Source organism: Pararge aegeria, chromosome 9 (assembly GCF_905163445.1).
Source record: "Pararge aegeria chromosome 9, ilParAegt1.1, whole genome shotgun sequence".
In the NCBI taxonomy this organism is placed as follows: Eukaryota; Metazoa; Arthropoda; class Insecta; order Lepidoptera; family Nymphalidae; genus Pararge; species Pararge aegeria.
Window position 1 is genome coordinate 4,909,216 of NC_053188.1, and position 11,471 is coordinate 4,920,686.

At 37.2% G+C, this 11,471-nt stretch overlaps 1 protein-coding gene across 1 annotated transcript in view; it reads right to left on the reverse strand.

Moving 5' to 3' along the window:
* LOC120626175 (protein timeless homolog) overlaps positions 1–5,451 on the reverse strand; it is a 65,259-nt gene extending 59,808 nt beyond the window's left edge. Inside the window, exons 1-3 of the mRNA XM_039893538.1 lie at positions 5,093–5,451; positions 1,000–1,047; positions 515–698 (exon numbers count right to left, since the gene is read on the reverse strand). Coding sequence (XP_039749472.1) covers positions 515–698; positions 1,000–1,047; positions 5,093–5,298 — 438 coding nt within the window. The 5' untranslated portion in view covers positions 5,299–5,451. The remainder of the gene's footprint in view (positions 1–514; positions 699–999; positions 1,048–5,092) is intronic.
* Positions 5,452–11,471: the final 6,020 nt, after the last annotated feature.

Consider the following 11,471-nt stretch of genomic DNA (forward strand, 5'->3'; position numbering starts at 1 on the left):
AGAGACCCATGTCCAATGGTGTTGATGCATTTAGTTGTCATCTCTTAATATTGAAATTTAAAAAAAACTATGCAGGTTGAGGGAGCACTACAATACAATAGTCTAACTAAAGATTTTTTAACAAGAAATCGTTTAAATTGTTCAAAAATAAGCTAAAAAGCATTGTTTAAATTTCTCGTCCTGTTTTTATTTGCTTACTAAAAACTGATACTAGTTTTAACTGCTAGTTTTGTATCTTTGTATATAATATATTACCACTTTATTAACAACTATACTTTTATGTTAATCTTAATTCCTCATTAAGTGAAACTGCTTCTTTTGAGAATAAATTTCTTTATGCATTCAATGGCCAAACGGACTAGATGAAATTTGGTTAAAGATATATAGATATAGTATTAGTAAATAGTAGTAGTAGTAATTATATATTTTAAAATTTGTTCATAGGAAAAGAGATTAGTTTCATAACATAGTGGGGGGGTACAGAAGCAGCAGAAAGAATAATCACTTAACATACTATTTCCAGGATCTTAGCCAGTTTCTTGGCAAACAACTGCCAGGTTTCAACTTTTGTGAAGGCTTCTTCCTTATATGACTGCAGATGAGACAATATCTGTAAATAATTGTGCCGAGCTGACCTTTCTGTGGGCACTTCTTCTCTGTACAGTAGGAGTGCTGGATTTGTCAGGTTGACAATCAATCTGGAAGTGGTATAAATATGTTGGCCAACCATTCAAATCTTAGTCTTCTTCAAATTTTAAGGCTGACATTTTGTATCTATATTTTTATACATTTTTATTTCTTTACACATATATTTTATGACCAACCTAAATTGATACACTGACTTAGAAGAGAAACTAATTTGAAAACATTTGCACTGAGTGAGGATAAACACAGGTTTAAAACAATAGACCTAAGGTTCATTTTACTTGGACGTTAGGTACATCTACTACGATCAAGACTACGAATATTTCATATCCATACGTTTTACGAATAACTTACCTAAGCGTAACATCGAAAAGTTCATCTCTCTCCCAATGGTCTATCAACATACTTCAACTTCAACTTTTGTTTATGGCAACCGGGTCACTTTTAAGATAGCGACCATTACTGCCAATGACTCCTGAAAATAGCACAGTATATTATGGTGAGATTGATCGGTTATAAAAATGAACCCGTACGGACTCTACAGAGTGGTTTTGATGTGCACGATGGGAAAAACAACACAAGACATATAAACATCACAAAACAGTACAAAACATACAGGTTACATCTATAAACACAGACTATAAAAAACAAAGGGAAAAAACAGAAGCGGAGCAAGCAATCGGCAGTTTAGAGTTTAATTTTTTGTGAATGAATAAATTTAATTAAGGAATTTAGAACTTTTTTGTTGATTGATGAAAGGAACAGAAGAGATTTAAGATCTATGGGTTTGGGCACACAGGAAGGCAGAATGTTGTACAGGGAAACTGATCTGTTTGGGCAATTGAAAAGAATGTGGTCTTCGGTGCCTTCCTCAAGGCCACATACACAGATGGGGGATTGGATAATACCCCATCTGTGCAGGCGTGAGGGTGTACATGTGTGACCAATACGAAGTCTGCAGATGACCGACGTCGTCTGTTTGTCGACAAGGCGGTAGCGGAAGAACCATGGCTTAGTTGGGATGGAGGGTTGGATGTCACTGTAATAGCGACCTTTAATTAATTTCGAACGGTCGTAATGGCGCTGCCAGCCCGAATCAAGTTCGGATTTGGCCAAGGAAAAAAGATCGTAAAAGAAGCAGTGGTAATGTTCCAGACTGCCTGTTTCTACGGCTTCTTTAGCATAAGAGTCGACAGTCTCATTGCCTTGGATCCCCGAGTGGCCGGGGATCCAAGCCAACGTGACCTTAATGTTGCGAAGATGGCAATCTAAAAGAGACTGCCTGATAAGCAGAACAAGGGGGTAAGTGTTTTTAGATGCAAACTGATTGGAGTTAATGGTCTGAAGGCCACTCAGTGAATCCGAGAAAATAATTGCTCTGATTATCCCGTGAGAGACTACATACTTTATAGCTTCTAGAATAGCCACCAACTCTCCAGTGAATACCGATGTATGAGGGGGGCATTTGAAGTTCAGAATATTGGAGTCCTTAGGAATCCATACTGCCGAGCCTACAGCGCCACTTATCGTGAGCTTAGAAGAATCGGTGAATATCATCGTCCATTCACGCCAAAACCTGTCGATGATACTGTAGAAAAGTTCATTGGCCCCGGGTTGTTTTTTTGCAATTCCGAAATCAAGAACAATATTCGGTTGAAAAATTAAGGCGTCATAGGGAGTGCAATAAAGAGGACACATTGAGCCAGAGAAAGTTGGATCAGGTAGATTGTTGTATTTGCGGAAGCTATTTATTAGACACGGTACAGGCTTGTTTGACCAGAATCCATTACCAGGAATCAAAGAGGAGAGTTCACAAAGTTTGGGTATCAGAGGATGGCCAGAGAGTGAAGCTAATCTGTAAAAGAAACGATCAGCCAAGTATTGTCTACGAAGAAAAAGGGGAGAGTCCACTGCTTCTACTTGAAGAGAGTTAGTTGGAGATGATTTCATAGCTCCCAGGATAGTTCTAAGAGACTGATACTGAATTTTGTCCATTTTGCCTATTGCAACCTTGCTGCAGGGTTCCAAGATAAAGGCACCATAATCCAGTACACTGCGAACAATGGAATTATATAGCAGTTTCTGGGAGTATGGGTGGGCCCCCCACCACACCCCTGATAGGCATCTCAGGATATTAATGTTTGATTGACATTTATGAACTGTATAATTTATGTGATGGGTCCCGGAAAGACGCGAGTCCAAGATAACTCCCAAAAATTTAACTTTGTTGCTAGTGGGGATCAGTTCATTGTTAAAGGCTATTTCTATAGGGGGAATGACTCTCTTCCTAGTAAAAATTACCACAATGCTTTTGGGAATCGATAATGATAGCCCATGTGAAGATAGCCACTCTCCTAAATAAAAAAGAGCTTGGTTGAGACTGTTAGAAGCAACCTCGACCGAGAGGGAAGAGGAGTAGAGGGCTAAGTCATCAGCATATTGTAAGACATTGCAGAACGGGATGACGGACTCTTCAAGGTCGTGAGTATAAAGACTATATAGTAGAGGGCTTAACACAGAACCCTGAGGGAGTCCTTTCCAAATAAGTCTTGGGCGAGAATGAGAGTCACCGTGCCGTACCTCTATAGTTCTTTCCATCAAGAAGTTGCATATAAAATGAGTCAACTTCTCAGGCAAACTCAGCTTAGATAGTTTATCTCTGAGTAAGGAGAGTATCACATTGTCATACGCCGAAGATATGTCGAGAAACACCCCAACAAGAAACTCATTCTTAGACAGAGCGATCCTGATATCAGTGGTCAAAATAGACAAGCTATCCATAGTACCCATTCCTTTGCGGAATCCAAATTGGCTTCTGGCCAATAACTTTTTGGACTCTACAAACCATTCCAACCGTTTCTTTATCATGTGTTCCATTATTTTTAATAAACAGCAAGACAAAGCAATGGGACGATAGGAGGAAGGAGAAAGAGGATCTTTTCCGGGTTTTCGAATGGGGAGAACAATTTGTTTTTTCCATGAATCCGGAACAAATCCCCGATCAAAAAAGCTATTAACCATGTCTAAAAACATTTTTTTAGTGAGTGGCCCGGAGTTAGATAGAAGTGAGTAGGGGATATTATCTGGACCAGGGGAGGAATGTCTCAAGTGGTTCAGAGAAGCCAGGAGTTCCGACCATGAAAATGGTTCGTCGAATCTATTAGGACGGCTATTAGCATAAGAGGAGGGAAGAGAATTTAAGCAAGGGACGGAAGAAGGAGCCAGGTTATCAATAAATGTCTTAAGCCAAACAGACGTATCATTACTGGAATAGTCGCAGGGAAGGAAGGATCCTCGAAAGCGTTTAATAGCTTTCCATAATAAAGTCGCAGGAGTCCGGGGAGATAAGTTTTGGCAAAATCGAATCCATCCTTTCCTCTTTTTTTTTTTGAACATTCGCTTAGCTAAAGCCGAGATTCTTTTATATAGGAGGAAATTATCGATGGTCATACAGTTACAATAATCTTTTTCGGCTTCTTTTCTGCGGCGGATCATGTCCGAACATTCCGAATCCCACCAGGGGGGAGAGGGTTTAGACGATTTACCCCTTTGTCTAATAGGGATGTTTTTGTCAGCGGCAGCTTTGAGGGAGGTCACCAATTTCTCGTGACAATCTAGTGCATTATCCTGCGACAATACAGGGAATTTATTGACAAAAGCGTCACAATCTTTGGCAAATTGTTCCCAATCTGCCTTAGAAAGGAGGTAACTACGAGAACTTAATTGGGATTTGGGTTGAGTAAAAGAGGTGGGACAGGAAATTAGTATAGGGAGGTGATCACTACCGTAGGAGTCGTGCAAAACAGACCAAGAAAGAAGAGTACCTAAATTGGGGGAGCAAAGGGAAAGATCAACCGCACTGGCATTCTTTCCTGGGGCAGTCCTGCGAGTTGGGGAGCCATCATTGAGGAGACAGATATTTTTATCCTCCATAAGGTCCACTAAATCACAAGCAAGGATGTCATAATCTGCGCTTCCCCACATAAGGTGGTGGCAGTTGAAGTCGCCTAAGATAAGAAAAGAGCCGGAAAGAGAGGATAATATGGGTTCAAGATCAGATATATGAACAGCGTGAGAGTCCGAAATGTAGATAGAAAGAACAGATATATCCCTGATTTTGGCAGCAACAGCGTTGATGCTCGTCGGAAAGGGAGGAAGAGAAAGACGGGTAAATGTGACAGAAGATTTAATAAGAAGAGCTGCTCCAGCATATCCATCGCCTCTGTCATCCCGGAGACATGAGTACCCAGAAACCCGAAACCGTGATCCCGGGACTAACCAAGTCTCCGAAATAGCAAAGGCAACAGGATCATACGAGGCAATCATATGTAAAATTTCATGTTTTTTTGGGCGTAGACTGTGGCTATTCCATTGGATGAAGTGGAATTTTAATAATATTTAGGAATTCAGACAGTTTATTGGCGACGTTGGGCGGTGGTCTATCAACATAGGCAGCAAGTCTGTCTGTAGCACTTTAGTTTGACCGAAGTGCCTGCGAATTTCGTGGTCTTCGCCATCACGTCGTAAGTACCTGATTAGGTCTTTTACTGTGTTAAGCGTAAAATCATCTATTAGATACTTCCCAGTCTTTTTATTGAATGTTCCTAACGCATTGCAAGTCGCTGAAAGTTCCGCGGACAGTAAGGAACTCATTTTCACTTTTAAGACATTAAAATCACTTCACATCACTTTAAAATCGACATGTTTCAATTATTATATCATAATGAACTATTTCATTAAAAAAAAGATCATATTAAAGGATTTAATTTAATATTTTGAATGAATTTCCTGAAGTTTTGACGTAAAAGTTTGTGACATTTGCACTGACAAGTAAAAGCCCGCGAAAAAGTGGTTTTGATATTGTTCTATGACCTGATTGACGGTTCTGGGCTCTAGGACTTTGGCTTTCTATAACCTTATAATTTACAGCTTTTATTTTTTTAATCCGTTTTATTCCAGAAGTCTAAATAGTTAAGGTTTCTTCTATGGGATTAAAATCTCACAGTATTTATATCGGCACCATTATTTTTAAAGTGCGACTGTAAAAATATGTGTATTTGTGATGTCAGTCTTCGTAAGATTTAAAAATAGCTTATAATCATTGAATAGAAGCAGTTATTAATTGTAAATCGGAGCGAAATGTGCGTAGAGGGGTTTACAGATTATTCTGCTATTCGCTGAGTATAATAAATTAAGCAAATTAAATTAATGAAGGAATTTAAGACTTCCTTCCCTTTGAGGTGATAAAAAATTAACAGTAAACCTCTTTATCTAGTAGATTACAACCTACCTAAATGTAAATTGCATTCGTGGTGTCTATTTTTTGCCTACTGTTAATTCACTTGTTAGGTACCTATCTACCAATGAAATTAACTGCTTAACAAAGTCGGGTTTATTTCAAAATAACACAACATTACAATGAAAATTTAATTTACCTAGTTAGAAGGAGTTGGCGGAATTTTGTTTGAATAAGGAGTTGGTATTACCGCCTTTACGTCTTTTGTTTCCCAAGTTTGTTTTGTCTTGTGACTTGCACGTTGTAATTTAAGTAGGAATTCTAATGAGTTAAGGGAGTAACTAAATATAATTTGTAATTCTATTATTCTGGACTTTTAAATATCGAATTTCTCAGGCATCGACATCGTTATCTTACCTTCTACTTTCGAGAAGTATCTATTATTTCGATGAGACGGGAAGTTATATTGAAATTAATTGGTAATCCGTGACGTTTCTGAGCACACTCACCGAAGTAGGTATATTTCCTGTAAATACCGATAAACAGGCAACATTGGGTCGGTGCTTTACTAAATAGTTTCGCCTGTGTCATCGATATGTCGGCTATATTTCTAAAGGCGCGGGTGCGACTATCCGCTGAGTCTAAAGCTTCGAGCTGATTTATTTTTTATTCGAGTCATTAAGTAGATACAAGTTAGTCCTGCTAATTATTTAACTGGACTCTTACACACATAAATGCTTGCCAAAATCGTCAATCTACGACGAAGATATGAATCCTACTCTCTATTGATAAATTAAAATTTTAAAATGTATCAAATTTCTTCATTAGATTCACTCATCTTCACAGTACCAAAAACAAATAAAAATCACACATTATCCTAATTTGAATTTGGAATTATCTTTTTTGAAATTTAAATTTTAAAGATAAAAAAACCAGCCAGATACTAATAGTATAGCCGAAGAGATTTTATTACAAGTTGGTACATACTATAATGCGAAAAGACTTTTTTCACAACCTATACCATATTTCATAACCATAAAGCACAATTAGAGATTATTTATTATTGACTATTTATAGGTACTCTTTATTTGTACTCTACAACACGATAAGAAAATTAAAAAAAATCAGACTCTTCCAGTAGTAGGATACGAAAGGCAGCCTTATCGCTAAGTAGCGATCTCTGCCAGGCATCCTTAGGATGGGGAAAACTTAAAAAAAAACATAGAGTCATGCTAAAAGAGGCTGTAATTTCAAACCATTAATAATTTTTGTAATTCTTAACAGCGAAAAAAATAAATTAATAGTCTTCACCATATTATTTCTGACCAAATGTTTATCCGATTACGATTCAGTAAAAAATGTCTTACTAAGTTTGAAGTGCGTTTTTACGATTGGTTTTTTTAAATTTTACGATTTAATAAAAAAAACTACCTATATATTTTGGCGTATACGTTGTGTGTATATGAAAGCCAAAATATTACTTCTCATGCTTTACATTATTTACTGTCTTTAAGACTTATCTCTGAAACCGAAACGCTAATAATTGTTTTTTGGGTAAACCACTGCCATAGTTCTTGCTGAAAACAATCAAGTGACTCCTGGCACTTTATTAAATACACGTCGTGTAGAGTAGGTACGTACTATGCGCGTGTTGGTAGGTATTTTGCCTTCAATAGGTTGGTCAGAAGTAGAATGTTTTGAATAACTTTGTATGGAACAATGAAATTCGTTTTAAAATTTGTACAGGATGATTCCTTATGGAACATCCTGTAAAAATATTATACACCCACCAACAGTATTTCGTAATTCGGTAACACGTTGTATATTTTTATTAAGACATTACTGGGTATTTTGTTTTTTTTTACTCATGTATGCTGTTATTTCCTCCAAATGTAAAGCTTAAACACTTTAATAAAAATATAAAATTTAATTCAAACTGAACTTGTTGACTCCGAGATCTATAAAAATAGACAAAAAATGCAAATAGTAAGTCGCGCGTCGCTTAAAATCGAATTCAGTCGTGCCACACTTTTAACTAAAGCAACATTTAACACAAATGCATGAGGGAAGCTAGTTTTTCAATTTTGAATTTCAATTAAGTTTATTGCTCTTAGCTTTTGCAAGTCGAGCGCCGTTCAATATACGACTAAACGTCCACTACAGAGAAATATGCAGAAGCAAATAGAAGAATAAAACCACTGTAACTTTTACTGCGCTGGCAATTAAGTCGATGGAACGTTGGCTTCACTTATGGACGTATTTTGTTGTTTTAACGTTTACAGGTTCCTAGATGCTTCAAAAATATAATTAAGTTATAAAATACAATAATTGTATTGCAAATAAATCCAGCTCCCACAGTAATCCACAAATATAATATACCTACATATTAAATGTTTTATGAGTCGAGTCATATTTTTTATATTAAAAACTTTCATACACTGGTGGCAATTATTCTGTTGTACCTAACTGAATTGACTTTTCTGGGATCAGCACTAGTTTTGCACCTTTATTTATATCACATATTTTAACGTTCATTAACTCATAATCATATTAAGAACTAAGTTCCCATTGTTCCGCGACATGGGTATCTTCCTTCTTCAAATACCTACCATTATAACATTTTGTATGTTTGCAATTATACAGGCGAAGATCAATACCCTGGGTTGAATAAGTAATATAGAAAAGAGAAGAGTTAAAAGTACCTAATCTATATATATAAAAGAAAGTCGTGTTAGTTACTTCACTTATAACTCAAGAACGGCTGAACCGATTTAGCTGAAAATTGGCAGGGAGGTAGTTTAGAGCCAGGAGAAGGACATAGGATACTTTTTATCCCGTTCGACATCATTCCCGTGTGACTTGACATGTAACGTCAGTCACTATAAAACGTGGTATAACAAAAAAGAATCAGACTTGGAATAACAAAATTGACGTATAATGACAGCTATGTAATGACGTATGGATGACTATTTGATATTTGTAAGAAATCAATAATATAACTATTTCTATTAAATAAATAATTAACATTATTGCCCAATTGCCCATTCGTATAAACAGTGAAGTGAACTATAAAACTCGGTATGGTTAAAAATTTAAGTTTTTAGGTGAAGTGAAGTTTAATTAATAATGCCGCGACCAAGACGATCGAATCTTTCCCGACAAAGCCGTGATGCAAGAAGAATACGAAATACTGCAAATGAAAGGACTGAAGAAGAACAAGAAATTGCACGTGAACAGCGCCGCGATAGTATGGCTCGACTTCGTGCTTCTCAATCACGAGAGCAAAGTGAAGCAGCCCGTGAAACAGCTCGGTTGGCAATGCAGAATCGTCGAGCGAACAACAGAGGTCAACAAATAGATAATTTGCGACGCAGAACAAGATATTTATCAAGTGCTGATTTGAATCGAGCAGCGTTTCAATACGATTGCAGCAATGATTACAGCTTGCATCCTAGCGTTTGCATTGGGCAAATGGACGTAGTTTGCGAGTATTGTGGTGCATTAAAGTTTTCCGGAGAAACGCCTGGATTATGCTGCCTTAATGGTAAAGTGAAATTGCCATTGTTGACTCCGCCACCTGAGCCATTGTATTCATTGCTTTGTGGCGAAACACAAGAATCACGCCACTTTCTTGCAAATACTCAAAAATACAATGGTTGTTTCCAGATGACGTCATTTGGGGCAGATATTATCGAAGAACGGGGATTTAATCCGACATTTAAGGTATTTATTTTTGTACTTATATAGAATGTAGTTAAAGAATAACTTACTTTATCTATTGGTACCTATGTAGTATATTTGCTAATTCTGAACTCTACTCTCCCACCGAAAAAAGTGTTTATAACCCAGTTAATACTGTCTGGTTTTTATTTTGTAGATACAAGGACAGATTCATCATCGAATTGGATCATTACTACCTTTCGAAGATACACAGAATAAATTTTTACAAATATATTTCATGGGCAACATGGAAGAACAACTTGATCGACGCCTAGAGATCAATGCAGGAATGAAGCGAGCAATTCTTCAAGACTTGCAGTGTCTGCTTCATGAACATCATGCGTTGGTCAGGTTGTTTAAGAGTGCTTTAGAGCGCATGCCAAGTGATGACTATAAAGTTGTTAACAAAGCAGATAAACGACCATCTGGAACACACGAAAGGACATTTAATGCTCCAACAGTAGACGAAGTTGCCATCCTGATTGTTGGTGAACAATTGGAAAAACGCGATATTGTGCTTACACGTCGCGATACTGGGCAACTGCAACAAATATCTGAAACTCATCGATCATATGACACATTGCAATACCCGCTGATGTTTTGGCAAGGAGAAGATGGATATTATTTTAATATTAAAATGAAAAATCCATTGAATGGTGAGTATCAGTATCATAATTTATTTCATTTATTTGTGAAAGACACTGATTTAAAATAATGCTTATTAAAAAAATGGTTAATGTCTGTATTGTTTGCCTTTAAAATTTGCCTTTGAAATGGTTAATTATCAAATTTTTAATTTCAGGTGAAGAAACTACAAAGAAAGTTAGCTCAATGAATTATTACGCATATCGTTTGATGATTCGTCAAAATGCTGACAACTATTTGCTGCGGTTTCGTCGATTGTTTCAGCAGTATTGCGTTGACATGTATGTAAAAATAGAAACGGAACGTTTAACATTCATTAGGTTGAACCAAGCCAAACTGCGTTCTGAGGAGTACATCCATTTACGTGATGCAGTTAATACTGAAGGAAATGCAGCTAATATTGGTCGATTAACTATTCTGCCGGCGACATACATTGGTAGTCCACGTCATATGCATGAATATGCACAAGATGCAATGACATATGTTCGTCATTACGGTCGGCCCGATCTCTTTATTACTTTTACCTGTAATCCAAAATGGATAGAAATTACTCAATTGCTGCTTCCCGGACAAACATCAAGTGATAGACACGACATCACAGCACGTATATTCAGGCAAAAAATTCGGTCCCTGATGAACTTTATTGTTAAACAACGCGTCTTTGGAGATACTCGATGCTGGATGTATTCAATCGAATGGCAAAAGCGAGGCCTGCCGCACGCACACATTCTTATTTGGTTAGTGGAAAGAATTCAGCCTGACCAAATAGATGATATCATATGTGCTGAGATTCCTGATTATGAAGTCGATCCAGACCTACATGATGTTGTTACTACTAATATGATTCATGGACCGTGTGGTGCCATCAATCCCCAATCACCTTGCATGGTCGATGGAAAGTGCTCTAAACGATATCCACGGAAATTAACGGCGGAGACTGTCACTGGCAATGATGGTTATCCGCTGTATCGGCGTCGATCACCAGATGACAACGGTCGAACTGTCACAACGAAAGTGAAAAGAATGGATTTCGTTGTCGACAACAGTTGGATTGTTCCATATTCGCCACTTATTTCTAAATCGTTCAAGACACATTGCAACGTTGAATACTGCAATTCAGTTAAGTCCATAAAATATATTTGCAAATATGTCACGAAAGGCAGTGATATGGCGGTTTTTGGATTGCAATCCTCGAATACCAACGATGAAATTTCACGCTATCAAG